The sequence below is a fragment of the Amblyomma americanum genome, chromosome 8 (assembly GCF_052857255.1).
Source record: "Amblyomma americanum isolate KBUSLIRL-KWMA chromosome 8, ASM5285725v1, whole genome shotgun sequence".
NCBI lineage: Eukaryota > Metazoa > Arthropoda > Arachnida > Ixodida > Ixodidae > Amblyomma > Amblyomma americanum.
The window spans coordinates 112,940,152-112,960,226 of NC_135504.1; the positions used below are offsets into that span (position 1 = coordinate 112,940,152).

The 20,075-nt window shown below is 52.8% G+C and overlaps 1 protein-coding gene across 1 annotated transcript in view; it reads left to right on the top strand.

Moving 5' to 3' along the window:
- Positions 1-405: 405 nt before the first annotated feature.
- The window catches only part of BNIP3 (BCL2 interacting protein 3), a 74,008-nt gene continuing 54,338 nt past the window's right edge, over positions 406-20,075 (top strand). Inside the window, exon 1 of the mRNA XM_077635310.1 lies at positions 406-1,030. Within this exon, the coding sequence (XP_077491436.1) occupies positions 979-1,030 (52 nt within the window). The 5' untranslated portion in view covers positions 406-978. The remainder of the gene's footprint in view (positions 1,031-20,075) is intronic.

Consider the following 20,075-nt stretch of genomic DNA (forward strand, 5'->3'; position numbering starts at 1 on the left):
TCCCGACTGATTGCGAAAAAAACTGCGTTTGTATTCGACGCGCTGTGAACGGTCTTTCAACAGGTGTAACTATGTTTTTGAGCAACTCCTTCTAGAAGCGAAGATACACAGTCACGATAAAGGGCACACTCTGGAACGGCGCTGCCTTGAACATTCTACGTTAGTGGCGTTTGAACTGGCGCGCGCTAACGAAACCAGAACTTCAACGCTAGAGAGATAAAAGAAGATGTCGTATACTCTATTTTGGATTTTGGAATGCCTTTTTTTACGCTTCCCAGCGTAGCATTCTCAAGTTCCAGTGTTCTTTTCATCGTATTTAGTCAATTTTAGCCTTTATTAGCTTTACAAACACTGTTTTTTGTGGCTTCTAGACGTTCTAGCGCGCTGTTGATTTGTCCGGTAGCCAGCGCCACCGCTAGCGACGAAGCGGCTGAGACAGCCGCGGAGCGGCGCCACCGTTTCCAAAACAAACCGTGACGTAGCTCGTGGGGTGATTTCTCGGCCCTCGCACAGCTCTCGTTCAAAAGACGCCGTTCACGCGCCATCGAAGTGCGCGTGTGCTTTGCTGCTTTTGTTCCTTTGCTTGCTGTCCTCGTCGTTGGCCGCCAACCCGCGCACGCTGCGGCGGCCCTCTTTTGCGTTCAGACGGCTGTTTTCTGGGAAAGGGGGAACGAACGATCGGGCCCGCCGCGCTCTCCAAGGTCCTCGGCCTGCGAGACGACGAACGTGACACAGCGCACAAAACAACGGGAGCGCGCGCTCGCTTGCGACGCCACGACGCTGTGCTCCTGCACAAAAAGACGCATCATTCCCGCGAGCTGCCTGTGACTAGTTCGGCTGCTCCGTCGTGAACGCTGTTCGACGTGATCGGACTTGGCCGCCTTTCCTGAGTCGCCCGCCGCAACAGCACAAGGGAAGAGAACCAGCCGTTCGTCGTCTGCTTCACTGCAGCGCTACGTGCCCGGCCAGACGTCGATTATGTCGCTCACCCCGCCGCACCAGCCGCCCGCCAACGACGACTCCCTGAACGGTGAGACGCTGCCCGAATTTTCTATTTCTTTCGACGCCGCTCGGCGCTGAATAGAACCTCGGAACGAACGCGACGGCGGGGATACGCGGGAGCCAGCAGCCCACGACGCGTCGTTATCGCGCGCTGCCGCTGGCAACGTTCCTGCATCTGTGTCGGCTCTCCAATGGCATCGTCGCGATGGCCGCTTCTCGGCGGCCGCTCAGCTGTTACCGCGTTCGTGTGCGGCGCGCAATATTCCGGCTTCGCGCCACCTAATCGCTGACGCAACTTTATCCTTGGGCTGTCGCGCGACACTTTACGCCGAGCGTTGCCGCCGTTTGCAGCATTGTGTGTCTCCTGTACCTTGCGCGTTCTACCTGCTAGCGCCGCGTTCCTAGTATCGTCGGCTCGCATTTGGCAGCCTCCGAGGCTTTCTTCCTTCGAGAAAGCAACGGCTACGAGCAAATCACGTCACTTCTCAGCCAAAGAGACGCGATGCGCTTTTTCCTAATGGCCAACGAACGTCGCGAGCTTTTCTTTTGTTTACGTATCCAAAGCGCGTCTCATTTTTCGCTCTGGCCAGCAGTTTGAACCTGCGCGTGTTTGTTCGGACGTGACATTTGACGGAGCGCGCGGTGTCGACGCTCTCGGCGGGGCCTTTCAATGAAAAAAAAAAAGAAAAAGAAAGCGGGAATCAAGCGAAACAAAATTACGTGCAGCAGAGTGGGTCGGTCGGAAGACGCAGAATCTGCTCGTGCTTCGCTGCGCCACAGACCCTGCACGCTCGCCATTTTGCGACTGGTTTGTGTTTTCGCTGACAACTGTAGTGCGCGTCTGTTAGCCAGTTCCCCCGGACTCAGTTTCCGTGCTCGTTAGGTACGCGTAATACAACTTCGCAGAGTACCATTATGTTCGCTCGGCCTTCCCCGTGTACGCATCGTACGCGTCTGCGAAGTTGTGCAATTATGACAGCGAAATAGTTATGTGCACGCAGTGCACAGGCGGCGTAGTTCATGCAAAGCGCTGTTTAGGGAAGTTGTAGTTTCCGCTGCAAGAGCGCGCTAGAAGCCTTGTTGAGTGCTTCGTTTGTTTATCTTCTTTCGACTTAATTGCCAACTTGGGCACCCGTTCCGGCTTCATACCCCGGACTCCGAGGTCGACGTGCCGCGTATTTGCATCCTTGGCTGCGTTGGCTGTGGTTGGCGCAGACGGTGTTCGTATTTGCGTTGCTGACGGAAGTTTGCTGGGCGTCCCCTATTTTCGTCTGCTGCGCATTTGCATATTTGCGTATGTACGCTAACGGGCTCGATGCAGGGATATTGCGGATGTTGCACACTAGAAATAAATGGGAGATCAATTCGCTGCTCGTGACCGCTGTTTCTCGCGTTATGAAAAGAGTTGCACCTCTTCGAATGTATGTTCGCTTCAATGCCACTTTTTTCCTGGCTATTACATAATCAGTTTACTCTGAATTCAGCTGCCGCATCCTTTATTTCGCGTTTGTAGGAAGTTTGTCGTAAATAGGTGGCAGAGCCACGTTGCCTTAATGTAGTTAATGTATAAATCCCGCCCGACGTGCACCGGTGTCTTATAGTCATGCCGGACAGTGTTGGTTGATGAAGCTGCTTCAGTTGCGTTGAGCACTTCAGCTGTAAGACCAGTTTTTCGTTGTGGTTTGTCACATTGGCAAGTTAGTACTTTTTCTTTGTTTCTGCAGAGCGCAGAGACCATTCTTGTAAGCTCCAAGATTAAAAAGAAAATTATCTGGGTGTTTAGGTCAGGTCTGGCTGCTGGAGGGAAACAGGAGGAAACAAGTTTCGTTCTCTGTAAGAATGTCTAGAAATTCGCAATAAATGTTCTGGCAGCAGCATCATGAGGGAAGCCTACATGATTGCAACCTCTGCAGAGCACATTGCCGCGGTGCCGTAGTTAGCGGCAGAGCTTGCGATATTCTAAAGGAACGGAACAATTTGTTGGTTGCAACGCACATTCCGGCATAGGCGTTAAATTGAAGACCTTGATTTTATATGGCACTCTGTCATGCGATGTTCGTCTGCGTGTATTTTTTTTTTATTTTTTGACATGAGCATGCTTGTAGCGGCGAAAGCGCCACTCTTGGTTGCTGCAGTGTGAAAACTTGCAGGGACGTGTGTCATGCTAGAGGGATCGGCGCCGTGGAAAGTAGAATCAAATCCTGCGACCGTGAGGGACACACGTAATTATGCTTTCACTCAGCACATTAATTCTTTCAGTCTACGGGTCGTTGGTGACAACCGAACCCGCGAAGCCGTTGTGCATTCTACTCTAGCAGTAGCGAAGTCTCCTGCCCACCACCACTTCCGCTAGTCCGCAAAACTGCACATTGTTAAACAGCAGATTTGCTGTTCTCCCGAAAACATTCCCGGCATTTCCGTTTGGGTTCTAGCGTGATCGTTGCTCGCGACGGCTACATTAGCCTAATCTCTCAAGCGGATATGTACTTACGAGCTGTGGGACGAAGCTCTGGCCCATGCGGGGCGTATGAAGGAAAAAAGAAGAGATAAGAGAAGTAATGAAGGGGAAATGGTGACGGGACGTCAGGCTACATATCCGCGTGTCGAAGCAAGTCGGTGCTGCGGCCGTTGTAGCTGGTGGGGCTGGGGGGGGGGGGGGGGGGGGGGTTGTCGTTTGTCTTCCGGCATGCACTTTCTGACCCGCTGCGATGGCGACGAGAATGAGGTTGTGCGCAGACTGTCGTGGGGTGCACTTCTTCACCAGGCTCTCTCACGCGCGCACCCAAGCCAATAAAGAGTGTTAGATGAGGGGGGGGGGGGGGAGGCTATAAAGAAGACAAGACAGCTAGGCGCTAGGGAAGGAGCGGGCCCTCTTCCAACGGGGCTTGGCGGCGGCAACTCGGCGTGTGTCTCCGTCCATCATCGCATGGGCGTCGCCAGCGGAGATGCGCTGGATCAGCGACAGCACTACTGCCAGAGTTGGCAAGTGTGCGGGCCGGTAGTCTCTACCCTTGAGGAACAGTTGGGCGGTGGTGGACGTCAATGAACCGCCCGTCTTCCCATAAGCGCCGGTCGCTTTGTGCATCGGTGCGATTTCGGCGAATGGTCATTTCAACTGGGGCATGCGAAAAGAACCCTTAGTGGATGTTTATGCGCAACCAATTGCCGCTAGCATCTTGGAACGTGCCACCATGTGAATTTAGCCAGCGGCGGAGTATAGGCAAGCTTCGCAGTGAGGCTCTTGAGAGATCCGGTTGATTTACGACTCCGGCCGGCGTTGATCGTGGGAGGGACATTTTCCTGTCGCCAGCTTGCAGAAAAAAAAAAAAATGAAAATTGGTTTTTGCGGAAAGGAAATGCTCCAATATTTGTCTCACATATAGTTCGACAAATGAACCGCGCCGTAATGGAAGGGATAAATGAGGGAGTGACAGAAGATAGGAAGAAAGAGGTGCCGTAGTGGAGGGCTCCGGAATAATTTCGACCGCCTGGGGATCTTTAACGTGCACTGACATCGCACAGCACACGGGCGCCTTTGCGCTTCGCCTCCACCGAAACGCGGCCGCCGCGGTCGGGTTCGGAACCTGGTACTCCAGATCAGTAGACGGCAATACCACCGCGGCTGGTATTGCAGAAAGGCAGTTTCACTTTTCACGGGGGAACTATATACTGCCGGTGTGTTGTGTCTGCTCTCTGCGCAGCGCTCTCGGTGGAAACACGGCGGTGTAATAAAAACCGTCCTGGCAGCAGTCCAGTCGAGCGGCAGTGAGCGAAGCGTCATTTGCATGGTCAACCGGTTGGCCGCCGGCGCTCGCTGCCCTCGCTTCCTGCGCCCGCGATGGGTCGCTCGGATGCTTCTCGGGACGCGTCTGGGCAGAGTCCAGACAACGCCAGACACGCTATACTTACTCTGCGGTCGGTGAGAGGAACTTCAGCTAAAGGGACTCACGTTTAAGTTGGTCTTGATGGTTAGGCTGCCGTTAGATCGCGGGGCCTTGCTGGGAGAAAAGCGAATGATTGTCAAATACCAGTGCAGGCACACTGTACACTTTTCTCCACGGCGTTTGATGACGACCTTGTCGAGAAAGGGCGATTTCGGACAAGGGGTCTGCGGCAGTGGGTAGGGCAGGTGTTTCCACAGGAATTGAAATAGGGTGGTGTCTTAATTTCTAAGGGGGTGGTGGAGGGTGTATTATGGGTAGAGGTGAAACGGTAGTCTCTTAATTTTTTTGGATGTGTCGCGTAGGGCTAGCAACGTTTATGACTTCGACACTCATGGCAAAGATGACAATTATTCCCCGTCGTGTGCGAAATTGATCGTTATGGATTAAGGGTGTGCCTTTAGAAAAAGAAACGCGGTGTGTGCTCCCCCCTTCCACACTAGGGGGTATGTAGGGAAATCACAGTGGTATGCGTTCGTACTTGGGCTCGGCCTGATGGTCCCGCTTTTCACCAGTAGCACGGGAACTATTAAAATGGCAAGATACCAGACTTTTGCCGCCATATTCCTCGGGGAATTCCAATCGCAGCGATGTCTGCGCCGTTTTCCCCCCATTACCCCGTCCCTGTCGACTGCGCAGCCCAGACTCGCATGGACGATGTCCGCACACATCTGGATAATGCTATCGTTGGCCAGGATGTGGACGGGGTAATTTTCGGCTGCTACATGCGGGCAAGTGACAAAGAACGGCCGCATCCTTGAGAAACGGCGCTGTGATGCGCTCTGGCCAGGAGTGACGCTGCCCTGATTAGGCTATTAAGCCACAGTGCACTCGTGGGCGCTGTCGAGATTGTGTCATCCGTAGTCGCGTGATTTCGGTTTGCTTTCCAGTGACCGCAATGTTTAGCGGGGAGGTGCAGCTTTCTATGTCAGGTCCTCGGAACGGGAGAGCGATATATTTGTTGGTTCTCGTCATTGTATTCGCGAGTTGCTCAAGTCTCGGGTGACAAGCAGTATATGTGCGGTAGAGGCGGACAACGTCCAGGTCTCTATGATGGGCCACGCTTGAAACGCGGTACAGACTCGTGCCATTGCGCGTTCGCCGGCGACAGCACCATGGTCGTCGAATCGTGTCGACCGCTCCCCCCCCCCCCCCCCCCCCCCCCCTATTCTTTTGAATGTTCTTCCCCGCCTGGCCTGTCTACGTGTCCATGTGCACGCGCCTGGAGATCGACCCGGTTATGGTGCGCGTTCGCGCGCTTTTTCCCTGTCCGCCCTGTCTGGGTGTGGTGGGAGAAAAATTGGAAGGAGCGGCGGGGGCGTCCGCTGTTGACTCGGCGCGCGCTGGCAGCCACAGCTGTGTTGCCCCTTCCGCGGCGGCCCCTCTGCTGCCTCCTCCGAGGGGTTATGGGAGTTCGCCTCCTGCCGACTTCGCGCTCTCAGGGGATGGACGGGGGAGGGGGGGGGGAATGAGCGCTAGGTTTCCGCCCCTCTTTCTCTCCTCTTCGTCATCTGTTTGCTTCGTTTCGCGCTTGTCCGTGCCTGGTTGTGCGCCCCCTCCCCCTTTTTTGTTTTCTCCGTCTACTCTCCTCCCCATCCCTATTTTCCTTTGGGATCTCGCACCCTTCGACTGCGTTTCGTCACCATCCCCGACTCCGTTCTCCGCCTGCGCTCTCGCGTCTCCTCTTCGTTCCATTCTACTGTTGCGCGTGCGGGCTCTTTCTTGCCTCGCGGCTGCTCCGTTTCGGCGGCTGTTGCGCCGTGTCTTCGCGATGCATGCGTGGAGGTCGTGGCCTCGGGCGCGGTCGTTGGCTGAGGACAGAGGGCTGCGCGTGTGTTGCGATCCGGGCAGCGTTGGCCGCCGTCGGCGCCCCGCGTGCGTTACGGATTAGCTGACATGAGCGCGCCCCGAACAGTGTTGGGTGGTCGGCCGGCGAAGGGGCTGTTGTAAACGACAGAACTAAGGGGGGCAAAGACGACTGGATTGCAGGCACCTCGTGAGGGATGTAAAAGGGTCTCTTGCTTTGGGTGAAGAGGTGATGCATCATGGCCAGCTTTTTTTTTTTTCGGTCTTGGACATGCTTCCATCGTTGCGCAGGGCGTTGTGGTCACGGCATACTCGTTGCCTCGGAAAAACAAATGGAGGTACTCCAGTTTTTTGACCGAAAATCCCCATGACAGTGGAAAATCCCCCCCCCCCCCCCCAAAGAAAATAAATAAAAGTCGCTGCTTACGAAGAGGCACTTAAGGAGGCGGCCAACGTAAACCAGGGTAGTCAGGAGGGAGAAATAATGGAAATGTTTTCCTGTTTGTATAAGCCAGCGTAAGGCATGGCGGTTCGACAATTGTGTTGCCGCACGCTAGTAAAATTGTCGCGTAATCTGAATAGGAAAAAAAAATAACAGATGGCTAGGGTGGAAAACACAGAGTAAGCAATGAACTCGAGAAAAAAAATACTGACCGAAAGAATATAACAAAGAAGTATAGGCTGAGGCACACATTGCAGTAAGGCAATGATGGAGTAGTCCAATATAGTTGGGTCAAGCATGCAGCAGGAAGTACCCCTCAAAGGAAAGCGCTCCGGCCATTGGCATCGACGGATTGTCGTGACGTCGTGGTCATACCCATTTCATGGAGGCCGGCACATTCGCGGTGTCACGAGAACTAGTCGGCGACTTTGTATGGAGGGGCCTCCCTGTGAGACATATTCGCCGCTGCGTTCTTGGGTTGCATCCGACTATCGAACGACGCAGGGGAGTTTGGGCACAAAGGAAGAGAGGGGGGGGGGGGGGGGGGGCTTAAAAACGACTACGACGTTGTTCTGACATCTTTCGGCCCATGAATCGGTCCGCACCATTCGAAAGATTACCCGTGGAAACCGGAACAAGTGCTGTAAAAACGCTGCGAGCGAGCGAAGGTGGTTGTGACAGAGTTGGCGTGCCCGAGCGATCGTCTTTGGCGATGTTTTCCCTCTGGGCTGCCGACCTTGCCGGAATGCGTACCTAGCCGCCTAGCTCGACCCTCTCACTGGGGCGTGTTTACGTTCGGGGGCGGCTTCTGCCTTCCCTCTCCCTACATGGCGCCCCTTTCTCGGAGTGACTTCAGCCCAGCGCGTGTTTTGGCGGTTTCGGACCGACGCCTCTCCCTCTCTTCCTCCGTGTGGCGAGGGCGTTCCTCCAACTTCACCGCCCCTGCCAAAGCGGCGCTTTTCGGGACTCTCCCAACTTCGTTTTCGTTTGGCCGCACTAGCTAGCGTTGGCCCTCCCGCAGTCTTCATGCGTCGCCGCCGCGCTACTCTGTACCACTCTGTCAAGCGCCGCATGCGTAAACGACTTTGCTCGCTTAAAGACCTGGTTCGCTTTGGAAGACGTCTTTGCCGGGGTGTTGCTCCGTTCCTGCCGAAGGTACTAAGGCCGTACCATGACCGCACGAAAGAAAACTAGGCGAAACAACTGGGCGTGACTGGATATTTTGGTTGGGGAACGAGTAATGTGTCGAGATGCAGGTCGTATTAGCTCCCCTGTCGTGCTTTCCGAGAAGGGGGGCTTACCGTACATTTATTGCTTTTTGCTTACTTTTGTTGTATGCACCGTCAAGCGTAGCTCCGTCCGCGGTGGTGGTGCTTTCGTATTTTCACACTCGCTACTTTCATCGGTGTCTTGTGGGCAGGCGTGTGCGCCTTATCGTTTTGCCGAACTCATTCGCTGTCACTGGTAGGTCTTCGGTTCTTGTCGTTCTTGCCGTGCTGGAAAGGCACAGGTTTGGCGTGTTCCTTAGGCAGAGCCCGCATGCTCGTCGCGCTGGCCCAGCTAGTTATGCAGCGTTCTGCTGCCGAGCATGAGGTCGTTGGTTCGATATCCGGTCGCATTTCATCGGAGGCGAGGCACAAACGCGCCTTTTCAGTGTGCTGAACGGCGCGCGTTGAAGAGCGGGTGCCAATTGATCAATAAGCCCTATAGAGGCCCGCTTGCAGGACAGCATCGCTTTGAGCCTTCGCGTGCGCTGCCCAGCAAAAAAAGAAAAAAAATGGAATGGGCCAAGACTTATCGCAGTTCAGTCGTCGTTGAAACCTGGCCAGGGTTAGGCTGGGCAGCGACGGTGTCGCTGAACTTTGCTTCTCCTTGAAGTGGTCTCGATGACTTCGCAAGGCGCGCGAGGTGTGACTTTGCGTCGGGACCCCCTGTAGGGCATCGACGTGTTCGGGAACCCCGCCCATGTGACGTCCCTGTCTACGTGAGTGTGTCGGCGTCTACTGTATACTGCCTGCTTCTCTTGCTCCCACTGCGGCGGCGTCTGGGGTGGTGGCGTGACTGGGCGTTTCCACAGCGACGTCCCTTCCGGAGGCTTGCAACACACTCGCGGCGCACACTTAAGGCACGAGGTCTTGGCTCGCGCCCAGCTCCGGGCGCGTCGCCCGCCCGCCGGCTGGCTGTCTTGATCGGATTGCCCAAGTCGCGAATCGCTGTTCGCTCTTGGCGTGGCTCTTGGACGACACGTCACGCGGACCGTTTCGGGTCCACTCTTTCAATACGGATGAAGAGCGGGCGCGTGGCTGGGGCGATCGCGTAGGCGCCGAGGTCGTCGTCTGCGACGTACTGCGTCCGCTCGAATCGAGACCGCGCGGTTGTCAGGCCGAGCGGCCGTTCTTCGCACGGTGACCGCATTTGCGCTGCACGAAGTGTGTGTCCTGCGGGTGAATAGGTTGAAGCACTTCTGTCGAGTACACACGTTCGTGGGAGGTCACTAGCACGTCGTGCAACGTGTTGCTAGTTTGGTGAGGACAAAGACGAAGTGTGTACTTTGTGCAGTGAGGTGCAAATCAACAGCGTAGGGGTCTTCCGCCGGTGCAGACCTCTCTTGCAGACCTCGCGCGAGGTGTCTCCGGAGGTCACGTGGTAACGCCACTGGCTTCGTGCTCTCGGTTGACTTGTTCACGTTTTCGAGGACCCGTGCAGTGCGAACAGCGAGGTCGTTCCTCAGTGTCGTCATGGTACGCCGCTCTAGACTGCACCAGGAACACGGAGCTGTCTCGCTGCCCAACGCGAATCTGAGCGATTATGCTCGAACCCGTCGTTTCATGGCTGAAGAGAGCGCACGGGACACTGCTCCCACACGTACAGGACCTTCCATTATGAATGTAACAAAGACTGATCATTCAGTGAATGATGGCGTCGTAAATTTGTGTGGCAAGGATAGCGCTGCTCCCACACGTACAGGACCTTCCAGTATGAATGTAACAAAGACTGATCATTCAGTGAATGATGGCGTCGTAAATTTGTGTGGCAAGGATAGCGCTCGGGACACTGCTTCCACACGTACAGGACCTTCCAGTATGAATGTAACAAAGACTGATCATTCAGTGAATGATGGCGTCGTAAATTTGTGTGGCAAGGATAATTTGTCCCGTTTTCTCACTAGTTTTCCTCCTGGCGTATGATATCCGAAAATCATTTTCAAGTTTAGTGCAGCAGTGACTCAAAAAGTTTGTCTTCCGTGGTCGGATGCAACTCAAGAACGAAGCGGCAGGTGCCCCTCTGAGGAAGCCCTCCAGCCAATGGCGTCGACCGATTCTCTTGACGTCGTGGTAGCGTGACAACGCAGTGGGTGGCTGGTGAAAGGGCATTAACGGCGGCTTTAATTGAAGAAATGACAGGGATAATTAAAGAGACATGGGGGAGGCATTTGCCCTTCAATGGGTGTAGCCAGGCTGATGATGATGAATCGGAAAAACCGCAGCGTTCATGAATATCGGTCAACGCCATTGGCTGGGGGTCCTTCTTGGAGGGGCATCTGCGGCTTCGTTCTTGCTTTCATATCGGAGAGACCTGTACAAGGAGCTCGAGTCAGTTCTTGCTCATGCAGCCATTAGATATAGTGCAGACTATACATTGTGTGGTAGGCGTCGCGGTGTGTACAAAAGCTGCGCGGTCCGTGGTGTCGACACTGCAGGATGTCTCTGCCCCTCTCGTCAACATTCAATCCAGGGTTCGCCCTGCAGGACAGACGGGGAATACAGTTAGCATTGTCCAGTACCATCCCCAGCAGCAAATATACCTCCTCCAGCCTTGGGCGTTTCGTTCTTTCGTTTGGGTCCCCGGCCGGCCTGGGCTGCGTTTCGTCGCCGCTTGCGTTAACCGCGGTCCTAGACGTCCAGTTCCTGTGCACCTTTTGTCTGTGGTACGTAAATGGCGGTGTACTAGTGTATCGGACGGTATTTAAAGGTACTCCCAGTCGGCCGCAGCGCACTGGTAGGCTAACCACAACACCCGCGACGATTATAGTACGGTATGTCACTCACTCCCCGTGGGGCGCTAGACTCTCGAGAGGCGGCGGGGGCCTATCTGGACTTGATTATTTCATTCGGTGCACTCGTTCGAAAGATTTCGGACCAAGACAGACTGTGCGCGTACACTGTAAACACGAAGGCAGTAAACTGTCCTCTAGACCTCACTCTTTTACGGGAAGGTTACGCCACCCAAGTTCCGGGATGGATTTCGTGCACTAAATTGTGCGGAATGCTTGCCGTTCCCAACGCAGGCGTACTCCCATCTGGAAGCAATTTGATGCAGTTTAGGAATATGAGTTCTAAACGCGGTACCTGAAGTCTTGAAGGTAACAACTGGAGGACAGCGGTTGAAATCTTGTCAACTGCAAGTACTTCGCATGCCTTGAACTTTGAATCTACTTCCGTTGCCAAGCGTAAGACTCCCTGTTTGTACAGACGAAAATCCACTCCCGGACTTGGGCAGCATACGCTCCAAACCCGTGTACGCCTGCATGAGAGTAAAATAGGGGAATCCGGTGTCCTCTAGCACACTGCTGACTCCCCTTTCTGCTCCTTTTCGTTTACAGTGTGCCCTGCCTGTAAGCGGGTGTACGCTGAAGGACAGTTTACTCCCTCGATACTCTCTTAACAGGGTTGTAACTGGTGCTTACAGTAAGCTTCCCCGCCCGGGAGTTCGCGCATGTTCCGTCTCGTACACGACTGTTTTGTCGTTTCTTCCTCCTCCTCCTCCTCATTTCTCGCCGGGGAGAGTGAAGGGGGGAGGGGGTTCGTCTGCCGGTGTGCGCGTGCCTTGCGCATTCGCTTCCGCCTTTGCGAAAGCGAGCCGCGGCGGTGGAGAGAGGGGGGGACGTAATCCAGCTGGCAGGAGGAGCAGGCCGCTGCCGGCATCCGCCCTCGAACGGGTTCCCGTCTCCTCTCGGGTACTAGTCCGGCCGGAAGGCAGCGACGACCGGCTTGGCGCGTTGTTGTTGCACGCTCCAAGCTGGATGGCGGCCCACGTGTGTTCGTCTGCGCAGCTCCGCGCCGAGTGACCTCCCAGTTGTACGTGCCGGGACGACCCGGTCCAGGAGGTGGGGCGACTGCTCGCCGCTGTAGCGCTGGTTTAAGCGCCTCATCGTTTTCTTGTTGCGGTAATCCCTGTCTGCCTGTATTCACGGCTGACACGGTGTTCACACGTCTTCTTTGTACACTCGCCATGCGGCTCGTGTTGGGAATACCTACTTGCGGGCATAGGTCGGCGAACTCACTCGTGAGTGCACTTACTCACCCCGGGCTCACTCACGCTCATTTCAGATCATGATGTGAGGGCCGCCGCGGTGGCTCAGTGCTTATGGCACTCGGCTGCTGACCCGAAAGACGCGGGTTCGATTCCGGCCGGGGCGGTCGCATTTCGATGGCGGCGAAATGCTAGAGGCCCGTGTACTGTGCGACGTCAGTGCACGTTAAAGAACCCCTGGTGGTCGGTATTTCCGGAGCCCCTTACTGCGGCGTCCCACATAACCTGAGTTGCTTTGTGACTGTCGTGCGCGGCTGGCTTGTGTACTTCTGGAGCCCCAAGTAAACACGTACGGAACGCCGCCTGTGTGTGTACAAAAGTGCGTACGCTGTGATTTAATTTTTTTTTTACTCCACATGGAACTAATGAGTCAAGCGGACGGCGCCGGAGGGGAGTGCGGGGTGCGCAGGCGACCCATCTTGGCAGGGCCCCATTGTTCACAGCCCCGCTCCGAGAAACAACGACGACGCCTTTCATCCCTACCGCGGCGACGCTGCCCAAGGCCATGTCCCGGGCGGCTGTCGTTAAGTGTGTGGCCAGGAGGCAATTTTGGAGACGCGTTCCTCATGCTCACTGTGGGCGCTTATCAGCTCCATATGACTGCCAAACACTTCCTGTGCACGTGGGGGCATCAAGAAGAATTGGCGAGCGGTGGCGCCTTAAGTGGCCCCTCGGAGAGGGCTTTCGACAATCTGTGCGGTCCTCGCATGCTCTTTAAGCGAATAAACATGCCGCCCCGCGGGAAACGAGGATGTAGTGGGCCCGCGGGGGAGGATAGAGTTATCCGAGAGGGGAATTACTGTTAGTATTCGTGTGACCTGTCCCCTCTCCCCAATCTTTGATTGGGCGTGTTTTACTCTCCTCCGTCTCCTTTTCAACGTGTTTTCCTTTCCCATGTGTTTCATTGGATGTTTTTTCCTTTCTCCGGTCCTTGATTGGATGAGTGCTTGTGTTTTGACCTAATTGGTTGGTGTCCCCACTGAGGGCGGGGACTTAGGGATTTAAAGAAGACGTTTTGGTGGGACCGGTGGTTGATTTCGTCTGGTCACTTTGCGGATCAATAAGTATGTACATAGCTGTCCTCCTTGTTGTACCTTCCGTTCTGTCTTAACTGTTTTATATGTGATTAAACAGTTTACTTTCTGAAGTTCCTCGAGTAATGTGACTGAGAAAGTTTACAACCTCAAGACGTCGGCATCCAACAGCTTCTTCTACCTTTCCCCTTCGGGCTGACATCAAAGAAGAGAAAGGGGTAACAGGAACTCAACTGGGACGCTAAACCCCCAAAAACCCAGATCATGATGCGAGTAGTGTGTGAGCGTGGACTCACTTTAATATCAATGTCTGAGTCGTGAGTGAGCCCGGGCTCACATTCAGATCATGACCTGAGTTGTGAGTGAGTCCGGTCGAGTTTCCTGTGTACTCGTAATACTGATTGCGCTTCTGGTCACGATGATGAAGTTGCGGTTTGTTGTGACGCCTGTTGTGATTTATTTATTTATTTGCTTGTTTGCAGAATACTGCTGGCCCTTCTGGGTCTTAGCAGGAGGGGCGATACAGTGCAACACAAATAAAATTAATATTGGAAGAAATTTGAAACACAAAGCCGATAAGTTTCATGCCGTCCATCTTATATTTTTTTCAATGGAGTCTGCCAAAGCTTATAGCATTCAATTCAGGTACGGTGCGAGGGAAGAAATATTTAAATAGGTTAGTTCTGGCGGTGAATGGAGTTAGTGAATCAGATTGGCGATGTCTTGTTGGCCGTGAACCGGAAAATGTCTTACCGTAGGGATCTGGGCACACTGACAGCTTGTTATGTTTGAGAATCGGAAAAGGAATTTTAATCCGAGAAATTTTTCTTCTTACTTGTAATGTTTGAATCTGGTGATCTCGCATTTTGGAGGAAAGTGAGGGGCCGCCGGTATTATCGTTGTCTGCATCAACCACTTAAGGGACTTTCTCCCTCGTTGTCGCGAGTCCAAATTAGAGAGTTATAGTATATCGTTACCGTGTTTACGTTACCGTTTACCGGGCCCGGCAAGCGACGTCTGCGCATGTGCCGCCACTTACCGGTCCGCAAACACTTTACGGAATCCCTTTTAGCGTTGCGGAGAGTTAGCGTTCGCTTGCAAACAAACATGGCGGCGCCCTGCACGGCCGCTTCGGACCAAAACACGGCAACGATATGCTTTAACTCTCTATTCTTAGGCCTCGGAACATGGGGACGACGATGGGCATGCAGGCAGAGAGTTGCAGGGACAGTGCAGGTGGTATTGACGGTGATGCATCCCGCGCAGTGAACTCGTCAGCTATCTCAAGTACTTCGCATATATACAGCGAGGCTGATAACGTACAGTCAGGTTTGTGGCTACGCGAAATCGACAAGAACTCGGGAGAACTAACCGGCGTACCAACACGGGCAGCCTGCGGGCATCGAACTGGAGCGGCGTTTTTCATGCGACTTTAGAGCTCGGCCACTTTGTAGAGGCAGTCTGCGAGGCGAGCGAGGATCGGTGTGGAGTTCGCTGACCTTTTTCCGCGAGGTCGTTGGTCCTGTGTTCGCAATGAAGGCCACTCCAGTGGGGTCGGAAGTCCCCAACAAAGGGGCCCGTCCCGTCCCTGCCTCCCCTTCGTGCGGCGGACGTCCTTGTTTACTCCGTGCCGTCACGGGGATGACCCGCCGGGAAGAACGCTAACCATGTACAGCTGTAGACATGTGGTTGTTAAGGGGTTGACGAGGTTTAGGGGGCGCACGAGATACGGCTGAGTATTAGCCGAGTGACCGGAAACCCACTATTCCCGTAACGACTGTGTTCGTCTCGCGCGGTGTATTCTGTAGACACTTTTAGGGATCGTTTTGTCGCGTGTGCGAAAGAGATAGGAAAGTGGTAACGGCTGGGCCGTGGGTGCCGTGAGAGAGGGTGGTCGCGTTTGTGCTGTTTGTGTATTTGATTGCAACCTCTCCTTTCCCAAATGTTTAATCAGCAGTCTTTCCCCAATCTGTGATTAGTTGGCGGAAACCTATTTTTCCTTTCCCTGACCACTGATTGGTGAGGAGTGTCGCTTGTGATCTTATTGGTTGCTGTCCCCGCTAAGGGCGGAGACAGAGGGTTTAAAACCAAGCGCTCTGGGTTGAGCGGGGGCTGAATTCGCCTGATCAACGGTTTAGTCATGTAAATACTTTTCTCCTTGCTTTGTTTCTTCTTCTTTTATTTGTGCTGTAAATAAATAGCTAACCTTCTCCTTTCTTCGGGAAACGCGAATGTTTGCGAGTTAGAACCACCGGGTCATCAAGAAACCGATTCAATCATCAACAAGGTGTTTCCTCTCATCGCCACCTGGAGGGGGAAACTCAACTATCGGCGTCTTCTCCCGAAGCGGAAGGAATGAGGAGGCAGATAAGAGATAAAGCGGCGGCCAGATTACAGGCGCTTTGTTTCTGCATACACCTGCCGCGTGACGGGCGCCCAGATTGCGACATCTTATACTGACAGAGGAAGTGGAATGTGCACAAGAAGGGGGGGGGGGGGGGGATAAGCGCGGACTCCGTGCTTGTGTATACATGGGAGCGGGGATCTTGTGATAAGGATGCTTGCTGATTAATGGCGCCCTGGCGTGAGCGAACAAGCACGTACTACCTGTTTTTTTATGTAGAGTTTTCTTCTTTTTTGCTGGAGGCGCCTGCACACGCCGCGCTCATACAGTGTTTGATAAGTGTTTCTCTCTTGTCCGCCGACACTGTTGAGATGTTGAAAGGCTACAGTGACAGACGTCTCGATTTGCCTATTAGTCTTGCAACGTGTATACCCTCCGTGGATGTACTCGATATGCGAACAGGCAAACAAGCCGTGTAGTCACGTGAGGTGCCCGATTGAGGTAGCAAGTTCTGCGTTGACGCTCTAGTTATCAAACCTAGTGCGCCTAGGTGTACTGTGCCGCCTACTGGCGGCGGGCAAAGGCTGGTCGGCACGCAGTAGAAGGCACTACAGCCGCAGAAGCAGCAACGTTGAACAAAGCTTATTCCCGGTGTATTCTTTCTGCAGCACGCAACGCAACAGCAGTCAGTGTACGTGTACAGTAAGTAGATCGCGTGTCCTGACACGATGTCGACGCTCCCGACAAAATATCAACATATGTGCCCAGCTGTTGCTTGCGTCGTAGCACGAGCGTCACTTTTAGAACTGATGTTTGGGCGAGCTGGTATGCCAGTTCAAAGGAGAACAACAGCGCGACTTTCGACGGGGACGAAAGGCAAGGCACTCGAGGACAGGCGCGGACTAGCCACAAAAGTCCATGTCTAAAGTCGCGTTGTTCCTTTTTGAAATGGCACCGTATCACACTTTACGAAAATGAGCGGTACGGGTAAGACTTACCCCTCGCATGCTGTTTATTGGCTTTTTGGTGGTGAACCGCGTACTTAAATTATGCGGAGTGAACTGTATGCTGTGGAGTGCAGTGCAGCGCTGTGGGCGAATGGCGTTGGGACGCATTCGTGGCTGCATGCCTCCTTGCTTTTTAGGAGAGTTAGGTTACAAGAGGTCGAAGGGATCCGTACACCGCGAACTGCGTGCCGTGTTGCTTCTCCCTCGCCTACATCTTCTAACATGGTTGCCAGCTGGCTCTTCTGATTCGCGCACTCGCCAACACAGCCTTCCCTTCGTTAATTAGCGTTTACCCAAGTGTTCCATCGTGTAGAGTGAAGAAGGACGGTTGGCTTTACTTAGTCTTGACATATCTTTAACTTCTCGAAATCTTGCCTCTCCAAACGTACACTTAGCAACCTGCCGGTTCTTTTAAACTTCGCCATGTAATTCATACTGCCACTAACTAATACAGCTTTGCGCTTATAGGGCTGACAGAACGCGTGATTCGTTTTGCAAGGGCCCGGTGACTTGGTTACATTCCGACTTGGAGATGCGCTCAAAGCTGCCTTGATTGTTGAACCGGCTTCCTGTCATCGTTTGCTTTTTGTGTAGAGTGCGCCTTGTTAGCCGCACTGTTCCTACTTACGCATGAAATCGTGCTGCAACGCTTGCCCAAACCTTCCGGTAATGACGTATACCTTCAGGCATCGTATTTGCCTGCTGGATCATTGATGCGTTCGTAGTGTGTACGCGTTTAGGCAACGTGTGACAGCTACACCTGTACGCATTGCGCCTGCGGTACGGTTGGCCAGTCCGTGATAGTGGACTTCTTGGTAACGTTGAGAAATGCGATATAGTGCGGGCGATATATCCGGTTCCCGCTTTTCCGGCTGAAAGAAGTTTTCATTAACCGCGCTGTATGTGCACTCTAAAAATGTTTACAACCGTAAACGTGTGGAAGAAAGGTGTACCAGGGTGTCCTACGGTAACATCCTGTAAGGTGTACATAAACACCTTTAAGGTGTCTTTGAGCACTCTTGTGGGTTTCATGAGCACCCTAACACCGTGAACACCCTCGTAGGGTGTTAGTTCAGGTTACACCTTTAAAGGACTATAGACATTTAATTTTGGTCGCTTGTTTTGTTCTTTTAGATGATGCGTTAGACACTACAATACATCACCGTGTTGTATCTGCCTTCGACCACTGAATAATTTGTAATCGAATTTCTTCTCTTATGCTGTTTCGGTTTCATCAAAACTACGATGAGTGTGTCGTGCTATAGTTAACACCTAAGTGACGTGAGGCACGAAAAAACCTGCAATATGAGCGTTTATACGTAATTTTAATTCACTGCAACGCTTAATCGAGCCTGCTCCAAGAGCTGCAATGACAGGAAACGAGGTGTGAGCAGTTATATAGCCGTTTTTTTTCATGCCTCACGTCACCTATAAACAAACTACACCTGAGAGCTATCGTTCGGTTGACGAAACCGAAACAGCGGCAAGAAGAAATTCAGGTAGGAATTAATTATCAGTCGGAGGAGAACGTCATGTGGTGATCCATGAATTTTAATGTCGAACGCATCATTTGAAAGAACACATCACGCATGGAAAGATTTCGCGTCTAGTCCTTCAAGGGTGTAAACATTTTTTCGAGTGCAGCGCAAAGGAAGCCGCCCAGCAAAGGGGCTCGCTTTCAGAACGACGCCCCGCCGCGTTAACTATAAGTGGGACGTCCCGCGGGTCTCGGTTTGTGCAACCAGGCGCTTGCTTCACGAACACGCCACTGTGTGCGAACGGCGGTTGCGTCCGCCATCTCGGCAAGTCTCGCACTTCTTCGTTGCTTGGCGAGATGTCTCCGCTGTTGCCATGGCGGGTGCTCCGTTTCGTCTCGACGTTGCCCCTCTCATGGGCTGCGACTCGGGCTTGCGAGGTGGTGCCCCGCGACTCAACCTGGCGCGGCGTGTGCGGTCATGTCATCATCATCATCATCATCATCATTTATTTTCCCTTAAAGGCCCCAATGGGGCATTACATAAGGGGGGGGGATGGTAATAACGGGTCACAAAGATAGAACACAAATATAAATGGCAAGCACAAATAAACACAGTAAACGCATAGAAATTACCAATACAATAAATAGGCAAATAAAAGGCATTCTACAGGAATTGAGGAGAGAAATAAGCATTCAATAAGTGTTTAAATTTTACTGAGTTGGTTTCATTGACAATATCGTCAGGGAGTACATTCCACTCGGATATAACAGTTGGCAAAAATGAATTATTGAAAGCGTTAGTGGTACCATGAATACGCTGAACACTGTTGCAATTAAACAAACGTCGGGAGGATCTCAAGGGGGGCAGAATAAGGCTCTCACGTAATTGCGGGAAATTATAATAAAGTTTGTGAAAAAGGCAAAGTCTTGCTATCTTACGTCGTGATGACAGGGGGGTTAGACAAATGGGGGGTTAGACCTATTAGGAGCGGACTCTGCAAAGTGGGGAAGAAATTCAGCCAGTTCATAATTGATTTTGGAAAAATCGGCTTTGCTGTAATCACGAATGTATTTTACTGAACGTTGTCGGGGAGGGATTGAAATCGATAGGTTGAACAGCACTATGTTATGATCGCTAAGACCATCGCAGGATGACAATGACTGGATTAAATCTGGATTTGAGACAAGAGCAAGATCTAGGGTGTTACTACCACGAGTTGGAAAACTGACTGTTTGAGAGAGGTTAAACGAGAGAATAAGATCCAAAAAATCTCTGGAATGGCGTGAGTCTGCTCTTAGGTTCTCCCAATCGATGTCTGGAAAGTTAAAATCACCGCAAACTATAAGGTTCCCGGAGGGAAACTGGTTTTTCATGTGAAAAAAGAATGGTACCTAAGTCTTCAATGAAGGAGTGATCAGAATCAGGAGCAGGCAATGATAATATTAGTGCGATGACCAAGTGAAACGTTCACGTAAAGGATTTCGCTATTGCTAGTGATTTCAACAGCAGAAGAAACCAAGGCACGCTTAACGAGGACCATCACGCCGCCTCCCCTGCGCCCAGGTCTATCACGCCGGAAAAAATCGAAAGATTGCTTATTTTGCAATAGCTCTTCATTCTGTATATCAGGGGCGAGCCATGTTTCAGTAAAGATCGCGATATCGGTGCTGTTGTCATCCAAAATAGCTTCAACGGCGTCTTTCTTTGA